Below are 26,067 nucleotides of genomic sequence, written 5' to 3'. Positions count from 1 at the left end.
TGAAATTCTACCTCCTAACTTTCTCCTTCTTTTTGTTGGTGGAGGACCTTGAGGGGGATCCGGGTTGTGCTTCCGAGTATGTTTCTTTATTTGGGGAATCACTACCACAGGTGACGAGGTAGACGCCCGGGACTTAACGGGTGAAACAAGGTCACGGGGAGAGGTAGAAATAATGACGCTTAATTCGTTAATAGAATCAACAATATGGTCCGTAATAGAGTCTATCAGTTGAGATCTGTCCCGTAGAAGCAGTGGAGTGCTTTCGCTGCTAGAGGGTTCACAAGCTGATGGAGTTATATGTGACCCATCATGGACTGACGTGCTTAGTTGTTGAGACAAACGCATGGTCTTAATATGCTCAATCGAGCGGCGAGAGAGTCCTCCCAATCAGGGTCCGGAAGTGACCTAATAACAAAGTGGTCCAGAGTTCCATTGGTGGTCTTTTTTACCAGGGGGGTTTTACCCATTGGAGACATGTATCGTGGTATTTAGGAACAAAAAAAGACTAACTGACTGGAATGGGGAATATAAATAGTAACTCACAAAACCCTAGAAGAAATATAACAAAATAGAACCATGGGACTAGGACAAAACGTTGTGTAGGTACAAACACGTGATTTTATGGTCACTTACTTGAGGTGACCGATTCGGAAATGTCAGTGGGGGGGCCCGGCCCAGCCTTTACCGGCCTTGGACGGCCGATGACGGCCCGCCCTTTGCCCGGGCTTCGCCCGGGCGCGGCCCGCGCGCGTCCCGCGCTGCGGTACTCCTCGGCACTTTTTAAGCGCGATGTTGATTTGGGCTCCTCCCTCCTGGGAGCACAGAGTTGTGGGCAATGTAGTCCCCCTCGATAGCCTCCGGTGGACAGCAAGCCGTTGGTCACCTTGTAAAGCGCTTCCCGCGCTGCGGTACTCCTCGGCGCTTTTTAAGCGCGATGTTGATTTGGGCTCCTCCCTCCTGGGAGCACAGAGTTGTGGGCAATGTAGTCCCCCTCGATAGCCTCCGGTGGACAGCAAGCCGTTGGTCACCTTGAAAAGCACATCCTATCATAACACAGCATAACACACCCTACAATATACAGCCCAGCCTACCCCACCATAACATAAAAAACAGCTCATCATGAAACAACATAATGCAAAACACACAAAATAACAGCATGACACAACATAATACAACCTTTAACCTAAACCAGTATATCACAGTGTTAGAACCTCTTTCAGAGGTCAACTGGGCACACAGGGGCTACATGGCCCAGCCGTGGTGTTTGAGGCCCTTTACTCCTGATGTCCCTAGGCCTGTCCTACTATGGATCCCACTCAACTGGGTCAAGTACCCCTTCTGCATTTGACTCTCAGTGGTAGCTGTGGTTGAGCAGTTAAAGCTCCCTTCGGGGGGATATAGATACAGGTCAGTGAACACAATTCATAACTCAAAGTGCAAACACTACGAACAATAAATCAATGTCCACTAACATACTTGCTTTTATTAGAAAAAATAGTATTTAAATCTAACTCTACACATGCAAAGAAATGGGACACTTACATGCAACAACACAATCCCCCTTGAGATCGGGAGTCTCTACTAGTTGTAGGGCAAATCCCTGTCCCACCCTCCGTCATGTAACATGTTTGGGGTTATTCCCCATTCACCAGTGGCTGCATGCAAGGAATGTACACTATTTGGCCGTAATCAAGAGTTCCCTTTGACTCTTCTGAATTTTAAACAAAAGTGAGTGCCTATGGTACCTCAGCATTATCAGCAGCGAATCCCCTGGGATCCACAGGCCCTAGTTCAAGTCTTATCCTCTTCTGCAGCACACAAGTGTTTTGTTTAACAGCAGGAGCTCGCAATATCGAATCCTGCTTGGAGAAGTCTGGCTGCTCATGGAACACGCTGGAGCATCAGGTGGGAGCAGGTTCACTCTCGGGAGTGGCGTGGTCAGCTCTCCCCAGCGATTGGAACAGCTTACAGCTCACAATGATGCAATAAGTAAACGTCTCACCAAGGGGGGAAATTCAATCCTTCTGCTTATGACTGGAGACCCATGAGGGTTTGCCGTCCTCCTCGGCATCTTTCTGGTCCTCAGGGATCAGTCAGGGCAGATCTCTCAGTGCCACGAGACCTGTGGCCGCAGCTTCACTCCCATCCCAGACGATGGTCCGAAATATTTGGGAATTTGGTCCCAGCTGCCCCTCCTGGCACACAGGGTTGCCTCAGTATCTTGCGGATGCAATGTACACTCAGGCGCAGGAAGTCATTATGGTAGGGCTCCCCAGTGGATCGTGTGCAGGAAGTACAGTAGCTCTTGACCCCCAGTGCTGGTCACAGGCAGAGGTCTTTCAGAGCTTCCTCTTCTCACACAGCCCGCCTGGCTGCTTTGCTCAGGCCCAATTTTTTGGGTCTCAACCTCCTCTTCTTCTTATCTTTTCCCAGACACCAAATGTAATTTAGGGTCTGAGTGTTTTGAAGTTTTATGCTGGTGATATGCTTCGAATTGGACACTTCTCTCTTTCTTCTTCCCTCATGAAAGATGTCTTTCACAACAGGCAAGAATCTGAAGCTGATTTACTCACAACACAGTTTAAGGGAGTGGCCAGAGTTCACACCTGGATGTTAGCCACAATGATATGTGCTTCAAAAATGCAATCCTAGGCTCCCAGCCCTACTGGGTATGATCCACTTATCAGCCTCATCACTCTTCCTGAGATGTGTCCAGGCCCCTTCCTTGTGATCTATCACTAATTAAAAGATCAACCTCTGGAAGTGCAAAGGGAGTCTCTCCCTTTTCTCCAGTGTGTGTCCATTTCAGCTCACAGGAATGCAGCAATCTACCAATCTGTATGGGGGGGAATTCCTCTCCTTCTGTGTTTTCACAAAGAAGGCCTGGGCTTCTAGAAATGGTACCCAGCGTCCTCTAGGCAGTGAACCATTGCAGGTACACTCACTCAGTGTACGCTCACAGCACACTTTGGGTCCAGCAATGTTACCTCTATGCATTGTGACCTTGGATGTATGCATCCATTCAGTGCACACACTCAATCTGTGTGCACTGTTCAGCACTGAAGCTTTTCTATTTTTAACCAGGGTGTGTTATTTACAAGCACACGCAGTGCCAGCACATAAACTCACCATTGGCGCGCTGCACAACACTTTGGTCCGGATGTACGATCATTCATTTTTGCGAGTCGCAAATTGCTTCGAATTGCGACTCGCAATTTGCAACTTCCAAAAGTGAATGTACAACAGTGTCTTAGACACTGTTTGCGATTCCCAATGGGGTCACAAATTGCATGCCTCATTAATATTCATGAGGCAAGTGCAATTTGCGAGCCCTTTTGGAATGACTAGCACTCCCAGGGATGGCGGCCTGCTGGGGTCAGCAGACCACCATGTCTGGGACTACTTTTTAAATAAAGCATTTAAAAAATAAATAAATTATGCAGCCTGTTTTCCTCAAAGGATAACGGGATGCATTTAAAAAAGAAAAATGAAACTTTTCAGTAGGTGGTAAACTGCGAGTGTTTTGCGGACACAAATGCGGTCTGAAAACAATAGTACATGGCAGTGAGTCTCGCTATTAAGAAGGGACGCCCCTTCCTAATAGCGAGATTTGCAAACGCTACTTTGGGAGTCAGTGACTCGCAAAATAGCGTTTGTACATGCCATGACCCTTTTTTGCAGTCGCAAATGGGCCGATCTCCCGTGTGCAAGCGCTAAAAAGGGTTGTACATCTGGCCCTCACCCTTTATGTATTATACTTCATACAAGTTCACAAACAGTTAGCACATGCTCTCATTGCACACGCACTGCACAGCCCTACATCTTTCATGTCATTTATTCCTTGCAGCCATATATAAGCTCAGTGAATGCACTAATCTCACTTTTCTTCTGATTCAGCATATCCAATGCACTACCCTATTTTTCATTCTATACTGCTCTCAATATATCCTCTAGCTAAACTCTCTGACTCATCTCAAACCTCTTTCTACTACTCTTTCCAATGCACTCGCCTATTTCTCACCTTATACCTCTATCAATATATCAATTACCTCCACTCTCTCATTCATCCCAAACCCCATACCACTACTATGATCCACAAAATAACCCTTTCGAGACTCTTCCCTACTCCACCCCTCCTTGCATCATCTCATACCTCTTTTTACTATTCTGATCCCCCAAAACATGCCTTTCTAAACCCTCCCTCTAACTCTTCACCCTCCATCTCCCTTTTACTCATCCCACTCCACCTCCCTTTCACTCATCCCGAGCCTCCTCCTACTGCTATCAGCACCAAAAAATAAATAAATTATATCCACCACTCAAATTAATTTCATATTTTTACTATACTAATTCACCACTAATCCTTTCTGGGTTCCGAAGTAGCGTGCTACTCGCCAAAAAAGCACGTCAACACCCCATCAGAGGTAACAAGCGCTATATAAATGCAAACTTTTTTCCCTCTTCTATCCCTCCACTATCCTTCTCAATCCAAATAACTGACTAACATATCCACCACTCAAATAATTTCTCATTTTCACTATACTAATTCACCACTAATCCTTTATGGGTTCCGGAGTAGTGTGCTACTTGCCAAAAAAGAACTTTTACGCCTCGTGAGGGGTAGTGAGCCCTAGATAAATGCAATTACAATACAATACAAGTAGTACACAATACTGCTGTACACATGTACTGTACCCTTCCGAAGCACACATTCAACCACACAAAGTCACTACTCCTGTGCAGTACCACACATCTTCCTGATGAAGGCAGAGGGTGAGTTAAGCACACAGCAGCAGAACCTTTTTAAAAAGTGAATGAGCCTGTAGGCCTCACTCCAGTGACACATGGTGAAAAGGTCCTGTTTACTACTAATGATCATTACACAGTATACTGTTATAACTGGGTTTGTGCTGCTTAACTCCTATTAGGGTAGAGCTTTAAACACCCCTCCTGGTCCAACGAAACTGCAATCTGCAAGACAGGTCGATGTCATAGCGCACACATATGATCAGTGTTCGACTGTGACAAACAAAAGTTAGCATTAGGGATCCAGACAACAGTACAGTTGGGCACTCAGGGCAGGGGTAAACATCTTTACCATGCCTATTCTTTTCCGTCCCAAAATATAGTACAACACAATATCTTAACATAACACCGCACAGCACTAAAGAACACACCCTAACAAAACAGCACAGCACTACAGACACAAAATAACACAACATAACACCTAACTAGCATTGGATACGTTGTCTTTTTGACATGCTTACAAGGAAATTACAAAGTACAAATAAACCTATTGCGCTTGTTTTCTTTTGCTTAGGATGATAATAAAAGTGAGCAAAGAAAAATCATTAGGGGTTTTAGTTTGACTGGATTTCAATCTTATGCAAGATGGATTATCAATGATTAAGGACAAATAATGGAGAAGCTGAGAAGACGTTTTACAAGATTTACACGGTTGTCCTGATTTATCACACAAGAAACAAGTGGAGCGAAAGAGGCAAAGCAGACTGATTGTGAAAAACCTATAATGCATAGAAGGTGAATGATTTGAAATTGAAGAGAGCAGAACCCGCAATCAATAGTACACAAGTCAAAACAAAATAATGGATGTGAATCAGGGGTAGGCATGGGTAGCAGCAGCTGTCACTTGTGTAGCGTCTTACCCAGCCAAGGCATTGGTCAGTGACTATGGTACACACGGAGAGTAGTTATACACTTCTTTATTCTTCAGCATGTAAGCTAGAGGTCAATATTCTAAATCTGCATTCACTTCATTACCCTCCAACGCCTACGTCACAGGTGTACGGAGTCCAGCAGGAACCAATAGGGTTCCGTCATTGTTTATTTACACCACACTACATCTCCCCCTCTGTTAAATAAACAGTTACAACTTTTTACAATAAATAAATAAATACAAATACATATGCACTTATAACCCTTCAATGAGCCTTTGTGGCACTTGGATCACACGTCCTGATTGGGTCATTGGTAACCGGGAACTGGCAGTCGAAGTGTCAGTGATCTGCATGGGTAAGGTGGAAATAACAACAGTCGCAGGATCATTTATGGACTGTCTGGAACCAGTCTCTATGGTGACATCGATGTTTGGTGAGTGATGAGCCACATGTCTGAAGTAAGAAGAATCTCTCCTAAGCGACTTCCCAGGACATTGGGCAGTCACCATGTGTCCTTTGGTGGTGGTGACAGTATAGGTTTCAGCCTTGAAGGGAGCAGCAGATTTTTGTTTTATCGATTGTCTAACTAGTACTGGATCTCTTCTCTTGACAGTGATATCTGTCACATTATGTCGCTTGTCAGCATTCATTTTCATTTTTCGTTTGCGACCAGAATCTTCTGTGCAAATGTCTTTCTTAGTCTTTGATCTGAGGTTGGTCCATTAAGGTGATTTGGCCATCATGGTGCTTCCAAACATTAAGGTTGCAGAGATTTCCCCTGTACTCGAGTGAGGAGTTGATCGGTAAGCTTGAAGAGTGGTATTCAAAACAACTTTGAGGTCGAGCTTCCCTAATGCAGCACACTGCACAGCTTTCTTCAGAGTCCTCATTAATTGTTCCACAAGGCCATTGGCCTGGGCAAAGAGGAGTGCTTTTCTAATTCTGTGCATTGAGATGGCTGAGAAAGCCTCTGAACTCTCAACTTTTGAAGAGCTGGTCATTGTCAGATTTCAAGATCACAGGGACGTCCCATGTTGCAAAGATGCCATCTAATATTTCAATAATCTTTTCATGAATGATGGATGAAAGATCTTCTACCAATGGAAAACAGGAGTATTCGTCAACAATGACCATTAGATGATGTCCATTCTCAAGATGACCAAATAAATCAACATCAATTCTCTCCCACGTATGGTTAGGCAATTCTGGCATGTTTAAAGGGTGCTGGGTGAAGTGTGATGAGAGACAATTGCCTAAGTGACTGGCCTTTGACTCACTTGCGACCCTTTCATCGAGATGAAGAAACCATACTCTGTCTCTAAGACCTCTCCTTGTGGCAACCATTCCTCAGTGTCCCTCATGAGCTACTTCAATTATTTTTTGCCATAGACTCTCCGAAATAACAATTTGTGTAACTCACAAGATCAGGCTACAGACCGTTCATCTCTGACATTTCTGAATTTTAAGTACTCTCTGTCACTTGTGATTGGTCAAGAGTGCTGGTTGCAAGATTGATGAGCAATAATTTCTTTTAATGTCAGCATGTCACTATCTTGACTTGAAGCAGTGACAATTTGTTCTAATGACATGACAGCAGGTGTGCTCTATTTTACAATGACATTTACGTAGGCTTCAGCTGTCTTAGATGGGGTGCCATGGCATTATAATGGCACTCTTGAAAAATAATCAGCAGAATTTTATCTTTACCTGGACGGTGAACAATTGTGTTGTTGTATTCTTGTAATCTCAGACCCCAACATTCAATACAAGGATGCATCTTAGCTTTAGGATTGCCAAATATGGTCAAATCGTGCTTGAATGTGAAAGACTTTTCATATAAGAACACATGGAAATATTCATAAGCCAACTGCACTGCCAATCTTTCTTTCTTAGGTTATGAATAAGAACGTTCAGTTTGTGACAAGCTTTTACTGGTGTAAGGCACGGTATGCCTTCAGGAATTTGGCTGTCCATTGTGCTGTGCAAGATTTGTGCCTAACCCCACGGGGCTAGCATCAACTAAAACCTCTGCATAAATCTTTGGATCAAAATAGGCCTTTTCAGTGGCATTTCTGATGGCATGCTTGATTCTCTTGAAACTTCCCTCACTCTCACGTGACCAATGAAACACAACATTATTTGTTGTCAGTTCTCATAACTGTGCACTGACCATGGCAAAGTCTTGTATCAAGAACAGTAACTGGCCATCCTAGGAATGAACATATCATAGACATTTTCTGTGAGGGATTAGCAGCAGATAGTACTTGCACTTTAGTGGGATCAGGTGTTATACCCCTATCATTAAAGATATAACCAAAAAATGACAATGATTTCATATGGAATTCACATCTGTCAGCATTCAAAGTCAAGCCAGCATCATTTAGCAAATGACAAACTTGCATGAAAGCTTTGTCATGCTCTTTCTGAGTAACTCCGAAGACTAATATGTCACTATAGTTGAAGGCATTTACATTAGGCTGTATGATCCATCAAATGATGTCTTGGAAACGTTCAGCAGCAGAGGATACACCAAAACTCAGTCACTTATAGCGAAACAGATCAATGTGTGTAGAAAAGGTTGTAATGTACTGCAATTCTCTTCAAGTTCCAATTGGTGATATCCTTTGTTTAAGTTGAGTTGAGAAAATAACTTTGCACCATTTATTTGAGTCATCACATCAGCAATGTGCAGTCCCGGATGTCATTCTCCTTCGATTGCCTTGTTGGCCTGACACATGTCAACGCAAATGAGTACAGCTCCTTCACTGTCTCTTTTATGCATTTCCACTATGGGAGAAACCCATGAATTTGGACCAGTGGAGCATTCAATTATATTGGGGTTGAGCAACACATTAAGTTCTCTTTCAACAACTTCTTGCAAGTGAAATGCAATTAGTCTGTGTATTTGTGCAATAGGACGAACATCCTCATTTCTATGTAACTGTATTTTCATAGTCTTGAGCTTTCCTAACCCACCAAATAATGAAGAAAATGACCATTCATATTGTAGTTCACCGATATCAGTCCCATATGTGCAGCAGTATTAAAACTGAGCAGACAGGCACTTGAAACCGTACCTTGAAGTACATTGCTAGACACTTGTACCCCTGTTTTCTTATGTTTCATCGTAGCTATAATTGAACCATGATGTTTTAAAGATGTTGACGCAGCCTATATATATATACTTTTGTTTTCGATTGCGTAAACTGTGCTAATGGAGACAATTCATGATATTTCGCCTCTGGCGTAATATTGATCGACACCGCTATCAATAATAAAAGTTATCACACACTGATTTATCTTCAGGGCAATCTTCGGGCAATGTTTGTAAGTCTTTGGTGCTTTTTCATGTTGATATTTCTTTCGTCTGTGCTTTTTCTCACATTCGAATAGTCCCACATATGCATGCCTCTTTGAAATATACATTGACATTGCACAGTTATCATTGTCACTGTCATTTGAAACCGACACTGTGGAACTGTTTGACAATAATTTTGGGGATGATCGACTTCGTTTGGTGTCGGTTTGTCTCAGTTGATGTGACCGCTTGGCATTGTGCGAGCTCGTCTAACAATTTGTCTTCACGCTGTGACGTAATTACTTTTTCCTTCATCTTGCAAACTGTCACAAAATGGTTCACTTTGCCACAGCTTTTGCAAATCTGTACAATGGCGGGACATCTTCACTCATGTGGAAACGACAATCCACTTCTGAATCACATTTTCTTTTTCAGTGAAGACATTGCTTTGCATCCCCCAGCTTTAGGCTTTGGCTAACTTTTCATGTTCATGACTGGTACACTTTGGGCATCTCCAGCCTCCATGTCAACCGCTTGTCAATTAGCACGCTCTTGAGCACAAGCAGCTGTGAGGGCTTGCTCTGATCTCAGAGTTTCTTTCAGCATTTGTATCGAAAGGATTCTGACAGTCATCCATCTATCACTCTGAAGAGTGTAGCTTCCTCGTCATTAAATTCATTTAACTTACAGTGCTTTATGAGGAAATTCAGCCTCTTAACACTCATCAATGGTTTGACCTACTCTCTGACGTTCTTGACTGAAGATGTATAGTTCGTAATCTACATTTGGAACTGGATTGACTTTGACATGAAGGCTGCTTTGATGTGATTGTATGTCACTTCACCATCCTGTTGTATCTTTTTTATACCTTCTTTTACACCTTAACCAATGTTCTTCAGATACTTGATAATCGTTTTGTCATCTGATACACTGATTGCGTCTATGAAATCCTCAAAAGTCTCTATCCAATCAGTCCATTTATTGCCAACATTTTGTTTTTGGGCAGTATCAAATGATGATGGTGGTTTAAAGAAAGCAGCAGCAGTATAATCATTAGTGGACAGCAGTGGTCTTGGTGAACTTGCTCATGCAAGCCATCTCTAGAGCCTTGCGACGTGTAGCTTCAGGGTCAACCATGACAGCTGGAGGAGCTTTGGCTTCGCCCTTGCTCTCCATTGGAGCTCTTGATTGTGATGGAGATATGTAGAGTTGTTCTGAGTCCCAACTCTGCAGTTTTTGGTGGTGGGCCACTTCGTTTATGGAAAGCTCGGCACGCGCAACCCAGGCCCTCCCTCTCGGGCCACCCCACAGCAGGCTGTGGTATGATGACTCTCTTTAGTTGTTTCAGTAAGTAGACAAGTCTTTTCATATTCAAATGATTTGATAAGCAGATAACGTTATACTAGTCAGTTAACTTTGCGCATACATGTCTCTTCTTAACCACTTGGTTGATCATTGCTTCATAGCACTTCAGATTATAGCTTAATTTGCACTGGATTGCCACATTACGCTGCTTTTTAAAACCTGGTTGAATCCACCTTTAGCATTATCACTCCATATGACATATAGCATTAATTTGTATAGTGGTGTGGTACCTCTGTTTTCAGTATTTTCATTAAATTTTCAGCCACTGATTTGTAGATTTTCCTTGATGCTTTTTCTGTCTACAAAAGCTTTACACAGGCTGGCGTTGCGCTGAGACTCCACAGGTGCCAGCGCTGATTCTGCACTTCAACTGCAGCACATGTGGCACGCACAAACAGTTTTCTGGACCACTTCAAACTCTTTGGAGAGCGCTGTGGGAGAGCGCTGTCAATCTACAGATTACTTATCCCCTACTTGTCGCCAGTTGTAGGGTCTTACCCAGTCCGGGCACTCACAAATGACTACACCACACACGGAGAGTAGTTATAACATGTCTTTATTCTTTAGGGTGCAAGGAAGAACTCAACTTTCCAAACCTGTATTCACTTCATTACCCTCCAAAGCCTAGGTCACAGGTCTGCGGAGTCCATCAAGAACCAAAAGGGTTCTGTCTTTGTTTATTTACATGGCACTACAACTTGCTTGTCTTTCCGATCCTTGACTCAAAAGTAAGAATGGCAGTGTCTATATAGTGTCCCTCCCGTGCTATTTCCCCTGTCCTTTACACATGCAAATAGCTAACTGTGGAGGGGTAAGTGGTCAAAACTCTGATATTACTGGGAGGTAAAAGCGAGCATGATATCACTACCCAGCCATTTTGGTGAATCTATGTCCATGACCAAAATATGGTAAGTACCAACTGAGCAGGATGAAGAAAGTGAGTGAGGAGCTGGAATTTGGTAAAGATAAGAACATTTTCTAATGAAAGTAAACATAATAAAGGAGAGGAGGCTTAATGAGAGATTACAAGCAATGTTTTATTCAAAAGTAGAGGCTGAATTGATGAGTTTTGGGTTAAAACGTAGCAATAAGCAAAGAAAGCCTGACTTAAATGTATTTAGGCCTCAACGCTATATTGTTTAAAATGCATGTCTCACCCTGCACATTCACTGTTTTGTTTTTTCCGCTGCACAATTTATGCAAGTAATGACGTTCTCAAAGAAGACTTTCTAAGACAGGCTCAGTAATTCTCAACTTTCAATGTTTCTTCCACCTGCTCACTGTATTGCATTCATTCACAATAGTTCACTGTTGTTTTGTAACTAGTTTGTTTTGCCATCTCCAGATCACATTAGCATAGAGGGGGAAGAATAACTATTCATGGTAGTACTTAGGTAGCAAAGCAATATGTCACTCACTACTTCTATGCTCTGATTTGCTAAAATTGTGTTCTTTGTGTTCACACCATGATGAATCTGCACTTTCAATACTAGTCTATGAGAAGATTTCCTATATAAACCCTCCAATTTGGGGGTGAGGCAGATGACTTTCTGATGCTACTTGGGATGCTGTCTGGTTTCTTACTAATTTTGCTTTTCATTTGAGACTTAGAATATTTTTGTTGAAGCCTTTTATTCTGTATTGTCCTATTGTTTTTACCCTTCATGGCAATGACTTTATGCATCCGCACTTACAATTTCTGTTTTGGACTTTATGAATTTTTGTAATGAATCTTTCAAAATTTTCTAATCCCACCCCAGAACTCACTTATTCAGTCTGTCCTTCCTGATTTGACTGTATTTTAGATATTCTCTTTTGTACCTTATCTTGGGACACATTGACTCATGAAATTGAGGTTTAATACCGTCCCAGTCACCCTGGGTGTGCTTTTGAGGTGTCTTTTGGGGTGTAAGATTTTAGGGGTTTCCCACCTCCATATTGTTAATGCAGCTGTTTGCACTCATTTGTCTAAAGTCCTCACTTTAATCTTTGTGGGATTTTGTTTTAAGCTTAGAAGTAGAAGAAAGCACCTGCAGATCTGGAAAAGACAAAGCAAAGGCTGGAAGCATTCCAGTTCCTGCGCAGGACCACAGACCAGAATGTCCCTGCCAGGTAAGGCTCAATAGAAAAAGAAAAGAACTCAAGACCAAGGTGCCATGTGCCAAAATGCATTCATCTATACAAAGTGACAACCGTGTTCTGCAGCAGAAAGCACAGGATGGTATGCAGCAGTGGGTATACAGTCAAGTACAGCTGGGTGCACAGGGCACTGCATACCAGTGAAACAACTAGTGATGGCCCTTAAGGGATCTGTGGGTAATGAACCTCAGTCGAGCACTGAGTGATGCACCTCAGTAGTGCAAGTGAGCAATGATCTGACTATACCTAACGTCAGGTGGTGCCTCTCAAGAGCACCTGCATTCCAGTAAAACTTATTTTTGAAGACTTCACTCCCTCTTGTATTTTATTCTGTGAGCAGTAGCACTGGATGGATCACTGAAAAAGCAAACTTGTGGAACCCTGGGATTTACCAGTTGTCATTGTTTGCAGGCAGATGCATCCACAATGAATGTATGATGTTACTACGCCATCTATTACCCCGCAGTAGGTTACAACGCGGACGTTACATCATCCACTTTGTTACCACGCATGGCTGTACATCGCAAATCCTTTCTACAACTTGCGCTAGATGGCGCGCTGGACTTAGGAATAGTATAAATTACTATTCCTACTCCAGTTAGCGCAACAGCAGGGAATGTGTTTGATTTAAAATCCAACACATTCCCTGGTGTTGCACACCATCTAGCGCAAGTCGTTGAAACGACTTGCAATGTAATGCCATGCGTGGTAACATCGCGGACGATTTAACGTCCGAGTTATAACCTACCCGCGTGGTATTACCAGTGTTGTAAATGCTGTTTCCCATCCACAATATGTGTGGTCATGTATGTGCTTAAGCAACAGCACCCCCCCCCACACCTATAACGGATAAAATATTTGTAGACATTACAGAGTCTAGTTACTTTTACAAACTGGATCCCATGTCAGGCTACTACTTAGTGGCCATTACTGAACTGAGACTAACCCTCAGTTTAAACATAACATGATGTTCTCAACACACATCGGCCCAGATCAATACAAATTTGTCAGCATTGAATTCTAGTGGAAATTGAGGGACTTCAAAACACCGCCAGGGTTGCATAATGTGATAAACATGAGTGAATCATGTCTCATATATCAATCAATCAATTTATTCTTTATTTCACATTTTTTTTCAATGCATAAAAGTACAAGATATCAACACCAAACCCAATAAAATAAATAGAATAAATTATTTAATCGCTAAAAATGTTAAGATATTAATCCATTTAGGTACATGGCCATAACACATTTATAAAAACCACGATCCTAAAACCATATTAAAAACAATTGTCAATCTTATTTATACCAAAAATGTACATCCCAAATCATCTGCCAATCAATCTTCATTTTAATCCCGTTTCTAAATATACCTTCCATGCACAAAAACTGTATCTTCCTTGTGACCCTCCTCACTGATCTAAATACGTGTGTCTCCACCTCAGTGCAGCCCAAAATAAAGGTGCCAGAGCATAACATACATAAACGTCTTCCAGTTGTTGTAGAAACAGAAGCGCTGGGTGACAATGTTTAAAATTGTATTGGGGCCCCCAGCGGGACAATAAACTTTATCCTTTGGGAGCCATATATATGCATGTTGTACTGGGTCGATCGCCCATCACAAAGACAAGGTGGCAAGTCACTTAAAGAATGAATATTGGCAGGAAAATCTAACATGAGTGGGGCATAATTTAGTCAAAATATTTTTTAAATAAATTGATCATGAGGATTTCTTAACATAGCCTGATAGGACTGTACACCATGATTTGAAGAGGGCATTTTATGATGTAAACCTACTGTGCTCTTATTTCTGTTTTGCTACCATCTTTCCTCCGAGGCTTTCATTAAAAACATTTCATTGAGCTTAGCTCTAGGGAAGGTAACACATGTTAGGGGGGAAGCAAATAATTCTTTAAAACTAAGGCTGTGAAGGTAGTTACATAATTTAGCCATGGGATCCAATGGGCGTGTTACAATTGTATTCAGTTCCTTAGTATTGCTTGGTTCAAATTTACACTCTGCTGTTTCCATATCGAATGCCATAATATTAAGGGTGCCATTCTAACTGAATCACTCAAATATGGTAGGGCCAATTCCTTACGGCAGATATAATTGGAGCAGCTACGAGGCCAAGAGAGCATTCTTTTAACGAAGGTATCCTCTACCCGCTGCTATGCTTGTATCTCTGCTGTCCCTCAAACTGATACCCCAAATGTGGCAATGGATTTTGCCTTAGCTGCATAAATATTTAAAATAACGGGAGTAGGTTTGGATCCCAGTTTTTTTGCAAAATTAAAGATAGCTTCAATACTTTGTTCCAGGCGAGTAACTCTATTGGACACCATCACCTTCCATGATAGTTTACAATTAAATAAAAACCCCAGATAGGAGAATGAATCCACAACATCAACCCTCTTTTTATCAACATAAAAACTTGAGGGTTTCTTTACCCGAGTCCCAGCAGATTTGGACTTATTCAAGTGCAGGCACACATTCGCCATAAATCTCGTACACTCCTCTATGAGTCACTGCAGTGCCCTAGGAGTGCTAGCCAAGAGCACTGCACCATCTGCCTAGAGGAGTATCGGTAGAGGTGCCTTTCCAATATGAGGAAAGTCCATAACCCTCCCTTCAAGTACTGCCTCCACCTCATTCGTATAGAGGGAGAACAAGAACGGAGCAAGTATGTCTTACACCTCTTTCAGTGTTGAAGGGCTTCGTACACTCTCCCTCCTTCCCATAGCGAATACAGGCAGCTGCACCCAAATACATCTGTCTGATGAATTTAATAATAGCTGGATCCACACCCATACTCTCCATGCTGGCCCATAGTTTACTATGGATCAAACAGTCAAGAGTGGCAGAGAGATACATAAAGGCCATGAAAAGCTGGCCTTCCTTGACCATCCTGTATTTGGCAATCACCATGGTAAGATTAAGACACTGGCCAATCGTCCCTTTGCCCTTTCTGAAGCCATATTGTGCTGCAGTCAGTGCATTATTTTTCAGTGCCCATTCTTCTAGTCTATTTAGAAGAACTCACCCCATCAATTTTGCCGTACTGTCGATTAGCGATATGGGTCTGTAGTTTTTGGGGTTTAGTCTATCCCCCTTTGTATAAATAGGGACAATTATTGAGTGCTTCGAAGAATTTAATGGACCTATCTTCGTTATAGCATTAAAAACATCTGTCAATAAAGGGCCCAATAAAGTCTTTGTCTCTAAAAATATAACAACAGGAACCCCATCAGGGCCAGGGTCCTTCGATGATGATGATTGTTCAATAGCTCGCTCTATTTCTATCAGCTTATAATTTAAATTTGCACTTGTTATGGTCCGTAGAAATCAGATTATATTTTAGAGTCTCTCTAAGTCCTTGAAAAATATTTTGGAAATGTAGGACCCAGCTCTCTTCATCAATATGAGCATCAAGTGAGGGCTCCCCCTTGTTTCTTAAGAAGGGGGCATTTACTATTTTCCCAAACCCTTGACTATCCCCCACCTCAGAAGCTCTCCTCAGATCTTCCAATGCCTCTTCTCTTAAACCTTTCAGCCTAATCCTTCTGGCTGCCTTATATTTATTTAGTAAATTATGAATCAATGGGACATCTCAGGGGACCATACGTAGAGCCCTGTACATCACATATTCAAATACTACCGAAAAACAAAAACACAGTGCTGTCTGAGAGCAAACGCGCAGAGACTGAAAGACAATGGTCAAACCCTGAAATATGTACATGTAAATGTATGAATCTCACTTTTGTTTTGTGGTAATGTGCTTAACTCAGAAAGTATAAAGTAGGTCCAGAGATTAAAAGTATTACTAATCCTGCATTTATTTCTGCACTCCACAGTTTCCTAGAGATGGCAACATTCAGTTGTTGTTTCATCACCAACATCTCCACATTGATGCAACCACTGACCGCCCTTCTTTAGCCAGTATCAGAATGGGTGTACCTCAATCACTAACAAATGTGTACTTGGATACCAAACCATATTTCAATATAAACAAAGGCAACTTTCAGATTATGGATGCAAGCCTAGTTGAACTGGGGCTGTATGGCTGCAGTGTACCCAGGGTGATAACACTTGTCCTATGGCTACACTAACTGCATCCCCTCCCTACCTGTACAAAGGTAATGTTAGATTGAACATGTTACAACTGTCAGTGTATGGAACTGCAGTACGTCCACCTGTAAACTACATGTCTACTCCTTCATAGTGGGTATCACAACTTCATGGGGTCATCTCGGCACCCATCTCCCATAATTGAGAAATAGACCCTGTAAGTGCATGATATGGAGTTTTATTTGATCTACCCCCTAGTCCTCCGAATCCAACATCCAATACATATACTGCACCATCTGAACCACTGAACCCTAACCTCTATGAAGTTCATGTCAGTTTTATCATCAAACATGCAATGCTCAAGGCAAGTGGCAATGAGTGAACAGGTCAATGCATACAGTGCCAGTGGAAGCCATTAATAAGAACCAAAAGAAGTCAAAATTGAAGGGTAATTAATGTTGCACCAGTGATCTGGCTGCCACTCTTTCTGCTTTTGCCAGTGCCATATCTGAATTGCTTTGACCAGATGACTGCAAAAAAGCATGAAATGAAATGAACATAAAACTATTTGAGCAGTAATTGACTTAAATAATTTATTAGGTTTGGTAGCTTCCAAGGTGAATATTACCTGGGATCTTGGTAAACAGCAGAGCAGATGAAAAGTGCCCTCTCAAAAGGGCATTTCAGATGTGAGCTGGTGGCTGCAGCACTGATGGGAGCTCCAAAAGCTAATCCAACATCCTGCACAAGTGTATTAGAAACTAACGCCAAGTCAGCATTCACAAGGGTGGAAAGCTGGTGATTTACTCTTAGAAAAAAGAGGATTCATAGGGCTGCTCAAGGTGAAACTTTGATTGGATTTGTCACAGAATGCCATGTAGTATACTTTTGGGAAACCACAGAGTTGAATGATATGCCAATGGGGATTTTAGTGAATACTATACTCTGCTATTATTAATTCAAGGAGGGCTCATGCTATAAGGGGCTTATCAATTTAGGCAGCTTCCTATTTAAACTTCAGCTCTATGGCAAGAGAATCAGGGCTGCCCTTTGTAGCCGTGGTGCAGTTAGGTGCTAGGTCAGGCAGATTAAATTCACTCCTCAAGTCTTAAAGAAATTGTATAAGTTGTATTGTAGCATCTATTTAAATCCAAAGAAGAAGAGTACAGACTACCAGCCACCAAATCTATTAGGGAAGCTAAAAGCAGAAAAAAAACTGATGAACATTTATTTTTCACAAAAAGGGCTACTGTTCCTAGAGAAGGAGAAATTATATATAGGCAGGTAGTGTGAGACTAGAGCAAGGGGACAGGGGCAGTCAACAAGAATGTCTCATGTTGCCCTCACACATTCCCAAGGGGCTGTCATGCTTCATCATAGGGCATTTGCTCCTCATTGGGCCGGTGCTGCAGTGCCCAACGGGTCCCCCGAAGGGTCACTTTAGCAGAGATCTTTTATTGAAACTAGCCGTATGATGAGTGCAAGGAAGAGTGTAAGTGGGGTGGTGTGATAAATGTGAAGATGTGAATTAAAACTGATAAGGGAGGTCGCAAACTATTCTTTATTAACTGGACTGTCCTGTCAGATTAAAAGCCTTTACAGGTAAATGCTACCAGTGGGGTCATAATGTACCCTGGTAGTCAGTACACTACGATGAGGTCACAAAGTACCATAGTAGTTGCTTGTGATTACCCTCTCTAAGGTCTCACTCAGAGTATTCAGTCAACATGTTTCACGCCTTTAGTGGTCAGAAGGATCTGTGGTGCTTTGTCAGGATAGAAGAAGTGATTAATCTGCTTCACAAATGTATCAAAGTTGTGCCCCTAATGTGCTACCTACTTTACTGTGGTTCATCGTCTAACCTAACTAAGGAGATTAAAATACCTCCTCGGGTGAAGCAGAGGTGCCGCTCTCAGTCGTGCTAGAGGTTAGAAGAGTGCTGACTTGTGGTCGCACCTACCCTCGTCCTCCGCGTCCCACACTCTGCACTCTAGCACAACTGAGCGCAGCACCTCTGTTTCACCCGAAGAACTGAGGAGGGAAGACCTTGGGTCATCCCTCCTAGATGCTTTCGGTAGAATGTGGCAGAGCACGCTGAATGAGCATTATCCCAAAGATATTCTGGAACACTTCAACAATATATCACTTTTTAAAGTGCAGTCTTAGATTATACGTTTGTTTTGTTGAAATTATATCATGCAACTGGGGAATTTTTAAATAGCTGCATGCATGTAGAGTGTCCATTTTACTAAGACTTTTGATCTAACAACTTGGACACTAACTAATCAGCTTTTAAAGAAAAAGTTAGGAGCACTCCAGTGGGGACTGAGAAACTGACATGCATTAAATGGTCTTAGAGCAGAAATGCTTGCCTTAATGGCTTTCTAGATACACAATTGGTAAATATCTTTCAAAAGAACACCACCATTAATCCCCTACATCTAAAAGACAATGCAACCTGGCCCAAGTTCCAAATTATCCCTGCCAACCCCCCTTCAAACACTCCCTTCTGCAGCTTACAGATGGAGATAACGTGAGTATGTGAGAGTCATGAAAGAACAGATCAAGGTCAGCAAGCGAGAACGCGTGTCAGTTACCTGAGGTCTAGAAATTTGTAGAAAGGAAAAGCCGCGTCCGGGAGGACATCAGCGAGGATCAAGTAATCGGTGGATGAAAGTCTGTGGGGAAAGTAAGACTGTGAGGTCCGGGTCCTTCGGGACAGCAGAAAAACCAAGGGGTGGCTGGGAGAAGTACTAGCGGGGGGGGGGGCTTACCTAGGGAATAGAAGTTTGTTCAGCCACGGGCGGCTTCTGAATCGGCCGTATCCCGCCACGATCATATGCGGTGTGATGTGACTGTCAGACCGGAAGTAAATAAGGGCTGACGTGTCGGGCTCGTCAACGGTCATGTGACCGTGTACGGGGAGTGTCTGAAAGCTGAGGGCGGGGTAGGGGATGTCTAGAGTGACGAGGGGTGGGCGGTGATAGAAACCGAGGCGAGTAGGAGGGCGGAGGCGGGGGCGGGACCAGGATGGGGGAAGGTGTAGTTTGGATTATGCAGGATAGGGCAAAATTAACAATAAATGTACAGCATAACAATTGACTAGATATAAGCATGAGAAAAACATATCAATTGATACGTGTGTAAAGACGTCAATAGTCAGAAGGATCGTACCGGTAAGGGACAGAAGGACAACCAGTATACAACGGATTCATAGATTGCGGATATGCATGTGTACAAGTGAAACAGATGGCATGTATGCATAAAACGTCAATAGCAAAGGAAACAACATGCAAGTTTGGTACGGGAACAGCAATGTACAATTGGGTAGTATGTATGCAGAGATAGGTGAGTCATACAGGCAGAGGAACCAACAAAATGACGGGCTCCTGCAATGATCAGAGTGGAATCAGACAATTTAATGAGTCAAGGTTGTATGTGGTGGGTGGATGGCAGGTATACATTGAAGGGCCAATGTCAGATATCTAAGGTGTGCAGTTCTGATGATGTAAGCTGCCGGCAGGTGGACAGGGAACACAGACAGTACAGGGGTGTATAGGGATATGCAGTATGAGTGGAAACAGAGTAACTGCTGACAGTGGGGGATGTTTAAAGCAGGATGATACTATTCCATTCGTCGATGGTGTTTAACCCTGAGTTGACAGAGTTACCAATTGTCATCCATTTACATTCGCATTTGTTGAGCAGGGCTTTGATGTCTCCACCTCTGATGGGCAGCGTCGGTTGGTCTATCACTTGCCAGGTGATGTCAGTTTTGCTATGGTTTTTTTCAAGGTAGTGGGTTACCAAAGGAGCAGTCAGAACTTTGCAATGGATTCTGCTTTTGTGCTGAATGATTCTCTGTTTAACCATTTGAGTGGTTTGGCCGATGTATAAAAGGTCGCAGGGACATCGGATGGCATAGATTACATTTTGTGATCTGCAGTTGGTAAGAGTTTTGAGAGTGTATGATTTATTGTTTGTTTTGAACTCCTTTGTGTTTTGCGTGAGGTTGCAGACTGAGCAATTTTGGCATTTGTAATGTCCAATGGTGGGGGGCAGGCCCCAGGAAGCAGAGATGGTGTTTTTTTCTTTGATGTTGGTTGGCCATGTGATGGCATGGACTAGATGTGTAGCGAGATTCTTACCACGTTGATAAGAAAAAAGGGGGGGGGCTCCTTGAAGACATCCAATCGTCTCAGTAATGGCCAGTTGCGGTTGATAATTTTGTTAACCTTATTGCTGCAGGGGCTGAATCTCGAGACAAAAGGTATTCTGGTCATTGTTTTATTGGTCTGCGGTGTGAGGAGTAGTTTGCGGTGGCAATACCAGGCTCTCTTGCGTGCTCTGTTAACTAGGCGTTTGGGGTACCCTCTGTCAGTCATTTTTTTATGAGAATGTCAGATTCACAGAAATAGTCTTTTTGCCATTTGCAGTTCCTTCTGATTCATAAGAATTGTCCATATGGGAGGCCATCACGGAGTCCACGGGGATGGTAGCTGGAATACTGGAGGAGTGTACTTCGCTCAGTTGGCTTGCTGTAGAGGCAAGTGCCAATTTTTTCATCTTGAGCATGTATAAGGACATCCAGCCTCCGCCCTCCTACTCGCCTCAGTTTCTATCACCGCCACCCCTTATCACTCTAGACATCCCCTACCCCGCCCTCGGCTTTCAGACACTCCCCGTACACGGTCACATGACTGTTGACGAGCCCGACACGTCTTATTTACTTCCGGTCTGACAGTCACCTCACACCGCACACGATTGTGGCGGGATACGGCCGATTCAAACGCCTCCCGTAGCTGAACGAACTTCTATTCACTAGGTAAGGCCCCCCCGCTAGTACTTCTCCCAGCCACCCCTTGGTTTTTTCTGCTGTCCCGAAGGACCCTGACCTCACAGTCTTCCTTTCCCCATAGACTTTCATCCACCGATTACTTGATCCTCGCCGATGTCCTCCCGGACGCGGCTTCTCCTTTCTACAAATTTCTAGACCTCAGGTAACTGACACGCGTTCTCGCTTGCCGACCTTGATCTGTTCTTTCATGTCTCTCATATACTCACGTTATCACCCGTTTTCCTCAGATGGACTAACTTCCAATTCATACTCTGGTTCCCTGACTTAGCCGATGCAAAGACCGACACGGCTTTCTGTGCCCTTCCAGGTATTCTTGCCACCTTGGCGCACACAATGTTTGCTTCCCCTCACCACTAGTCCCCGTTTTCTATGCACGGTAGACCACTGAATTATTCAGCAACTCAAGGCGGCTCTGCACTCGTCCTCCTCGATTGCGCCATTAATGCTTTTACACATGGCTTCTCCATGATTTTTTGCCTCTTCACGAGTTAAGCGCATCCCTTCTTCCAAATTATCTTATTTTCCCAGCGCCCCATTCCTCTGGTCCTTGCCTCTCCACCCTTCCTATCCCTTACCCCCCTTCTTTGCCTCCCTGTACAGCATCGCCTTCACTATGTCAACCTGGTCCTGAAGATGATCCAAAGTCACTGGATCAAAATGCCGTCGACCTGTCAGCGTAATTGATGGCGCTTACCTCATGTGGTTCTCTAAATAACTGTCTATTGATTACCAAAGATTGCGAATTTTTGATCAGAACCACTGCTTTTACTTTATATATTTTTACCTTATTTCACCTTGCGCCGTTCCTTGCTGATATCACATTGTCACTTGCGTCGCCACACCGTTGTGTCACAAACACACTTGAGCACCAAGTACAATTCGGGTTGTTCACGCAAATTTGTTTTACCCGTAGTGCTGTTACAACTGTAATTTGTCCCTTTATATTTATTTTTATTTTGCCTTTTCCTTATCACAACTTGTTGCTAAATATAGGATGCCATGTGCACATTTTTCAAAAAACCTACGGAGAGTCTCCCTTTCTTTCATGTAATGTCTTGCACATGCCTGCCTAACTGTCTTCTCTAATGATACCAGTTGAGAAATTGTTGCTTATTCCACATACTTACCCAAATCTCAACGTGGTTTATGGGTTTTTGCTCCTGTTGTTCAATACAAGATTGTGAGCAGCTGCACAGCTGCGAGAGTAGGTCACACAGTGACCCATACTTTCGGACCAATTCAATTGGCCCTTTCTCTTTTAGTCATATACCTGACTTTAAGATTGTCTAGGGAGACTCTATCCTATTCAGAAGACTACATCCAACGTTTAATTGGTGGCCCCTCTCTCCTCTCAGGGCCATCCACCTCCACAACCCCAGCTCCCACACCCAACTCTTCCCACGTCCTGTTATACAAACTTGAGAAACTCAAGAAAAAACAAATTAGAACCGAACTACACGCCCTTATGCTGACAGAATATCTGAAATCAGGCGTCATCCCTCTTGGTTTACAAATTAGAAATATTCCGGCAATCTTCACTCAAGACCCCAAATTCCACACTGGCTTCAGTCATCTAGCCACCACCTGCTCTCACCACTGGATGGTTTTAGGGATCGATACGGCCATCGAACATAGCCGTAAAGAACTTGAGGAGATAACAGAACTAGCAAACTTATCTTGGCCGATACTGCCTGTACAGATGCAAAAAACCTCCTCGACAAGATCAACATAACCATTTCCACTTTCAACACCTTTGAACTAAACGAGAAAAATGTCATAAAAATCCAGAAGGATATCAAATTCTACAACGTTGATAACACCTATCCATATCTCCGATAGGAATTCTATAACACTCCCTACATCCCACCAAGAACCCGCAACTGGGGCAGATACCGCAACAACCAGTGGATCACCTTCTCCGATACCTCAAACACGTCCATTGAGGACTCGGACAGAGGAGAAACACCCAGCACTTCCAGGACTGCCCCCAGCCCACAACCCTTACTACCACAAGGTTTTTTAGGACCAAGCCGCAGACACGGCCAAACCCAAACACGACCACGGAACAATCGTCAATACCAGCCTCAATTCTCAGGCGAAAGACAAACCCGCAACAGATACTACCAATGGGGACCCCAGCAATAACCAAGACCACCGACTCCATCCCCACGGATCCACTAACCATACCGATCTTCAATCTATCCAAATCACATCCTGACCCACGATGAGACCCAACTACTCAGCAGAGCGCTCAGTTTTGTACCCACTGAACGCACCAATTTTCTGGAATTACAGTCCAACCTACTACTTTTCTTCCGCCAAATCAGACTTAAACAGTTTTTCTCTGAAAGACCATCCACACAAACACCCTCTGTACCCCGTTTCCATCCTCCCTCCACCTTTAATCCCGCCATCATCTTCGATGCTAGCCGAGATACTAGCCTTCGAACACTTGGTCCTACAAGAAATCACGGACCTTGGAGCCAAGTTTGAATTCGTCCCATACAACATACCCCTGTCAGAAAAACAAGCCCTCACCAACCTCAAAAGCAAACCGGAACTCACTATCAAACCTGCGGACAAAGGTGGTGGGATTGTGCTGATGGATAATGACAAATACGACCTGGAAATAAAAAGACAACTAGCCAACAAGAATCACTACCGACAACTCACAAAAGATCCTCTACCTGATCTCAGAAACAAAATACTGGAAATAACAGGACGAGCAAGAGCCCTTGACATCATATCCCCCAAAGAATTCAACTTTTTGAACAACCAGTATCCACGCACACTGGTCCTTTACGTACTCCCCAAAATCCACAAGGACTGTACCAACTCACCTGGACGCCCCATCGTATCAGGATGCGGATCTATACTGGAACCTTTGGGTAAGTACATAGATGCCGTTATAAGATTTTGTTCCTTCTATGGATACCTTTATCAGAGATAACATGGACCTCATCCTCACCATTGAGGACAGACCATTTGATTCCAACACCGATCTTATGGCTGGGTTAGACATTGAATCGCTTTACATCAACATCCCGCACATTGAAGGTCTCCAAGTTATCAAAACTCTATTGGACACCAGACCAAGGCCAACATTGATTCCAACTGACTTTATCATGGACTTTCTTCAATTTTCTCTAGAGAATAACTACTTTTTATACCGTGACACCTTCTACCTGCAAATCAAAGGAGTTTCCATGGGAGCTTGCTTTGCTCCCAACTTTGCCATCCTATTCGTCCATAACCTAGAAAAAACCCACATATTAACCACTACCAACCCATACCTGAACCACATCACCCTCTGGCGTCGCTATATCGACGATATCCTGTTATTATGGAAAGGCACCACAGAAACTCTTGATCACTTCATTGACTGGCTGAACCACTCCCAAGAACACCTTAAATTCACATGCGATGCTAAACCCAATGACCTTCCGTTTCTGGACGTCCTTTTATATGCTGAAGATGAAAAAATTGTCACTTGCCTCTACCGCAAGCCCACTGAGCGAAATACACTCCTCCAGTATTCCATCTACCATTCCCGTGGACTCCTTGATCGCCTCCCATATGGATAATTCTTACAAATCAGAAGGAACTGCAAATGGCAAAAAGACTATTTCTGTGATTCTGGCATTCTCATAAAAAACAGAGGGTATCCCAAACGCCTTGTTAACAGAGCACGCAAGAGAGCCTGGTATTGCCACTGCAAACTACTCCTCACACTTCAGCCCAAAAAAACTGTGACCAGAATACCTTTTGTCTCGAGATTCAGCCCCTGCAGCAATAAGGTTAACAAAATTATCAAACGCAACTGGCCATTACTGAGACGATTGGATGTCTTCAAGGAGCCCCCCTTTTTTCTTATCAACGTGGTAAGAATCTCACTACACATCTAGTCCATGCCATCACATGGCCAACCAACATCAAAGAAAAAAACACCATCTCTGCTTCCTGGGGCCTGCCCCCCACCATTGGACATTACAAATGCCAAAATTGCTCAGTCTGCAACCTCATGCAAAACACAAATGAGTTCAAAACAAGCAATAAATCATACACTTTCAAAACTCTTACCAACTGCAGATCACAAAATGTCATCTATGCCATCCGATGTCCCTGCAACCTTTTATACATCGGCCAAACCACTCAAATGGTTAAACAGAGAATCATTCAGCGCAAAAGCAGAATCCATTGCAAAGTTCTGACTGCTCCTTTGGTAACCCACTACCTTGAAAAAACCCATAGCGAAACTGACATCACCTGGCAAGTGATAGACCAACCAACGCTGCCCATCAGAGGTGGAGACATCAAAGCCCTGCTCAACAAATGTGAATGTAAATGGATGATAATTTGTAACTGTCAACTCAGGGTTAAACACCATCGACGAATGGAATAGTACCATCCTGCTTTAAACATCCCCCACTGTCAACAGTTACTCTGTTTCCACTCATACTGCATATCCCGATACACCACTGTACTGTCTGTGTTTCCTGTCCCCCTGCCGCCAGCTTACATCATCAGAATTGCACACCTTAGATATCTGACATTGGCCCTTCAATGTATACATGCCATCCACCCACCACATACAACCTTGACTCATTGAATTGTCTGATCCCGCTCTGATCATCCCAGGAGCCCGTAATTTTGTTGGTTCC

At 43.2% G+C, this 26,067-nt stretch overlaps 1 protein-coding gene across 3 annotated transcripts in view; it reads left to right on the top strand.

Moving 5' to 3' along the window:
- The window catches only part of NKPD1 (NTPase KAP family P-loop domain containing 1), a 97,507-nt gene that overhangs the window by 46,795 nt on the left and 24,645 nt on the right, over window positions 1–26,067 (top strand). The window contains exon 2 of one of the 3 annotated variants that reach the window (XM_085625609.1): window positions 12,351–12,453. The exons of 1 other annotated variant lie outside the window; for it this stretch is intronic. In XM_085625609.1, the coding sequence (XP_085481735.1) occupies window positions 12,441–12,453 (13 nt within the window). In that variant the 5' untranslated portion in view covers window positions 12,351–12,440. The remainder of the gene's footprint in view (window positions 1–12,350; window positions 12,454–26,067) is intronic. One more of the 3 variants, XM_085625611.1, reaches the window with a different exon arrangement.

The sequence above is a fragment of the Triturus cristatus genome, chromosome 9 (assembly GCF_964204655.1).
Source record: "Triturus cristatus chromosome 9, aTriCri1.1, whole genome shotgun sequence".
Taxonomy (NCBI): domain Eukaryota; kingdom Metazoa; phylum Chordata; class Amphibia; order Caudata; family Salamandridae; genus Triturus; species Triturus cristatus.
Note: the sequence above shows the minus strand (reverse complement) of the source record. Positions and strands in the feature narration are given on the sequence as shown.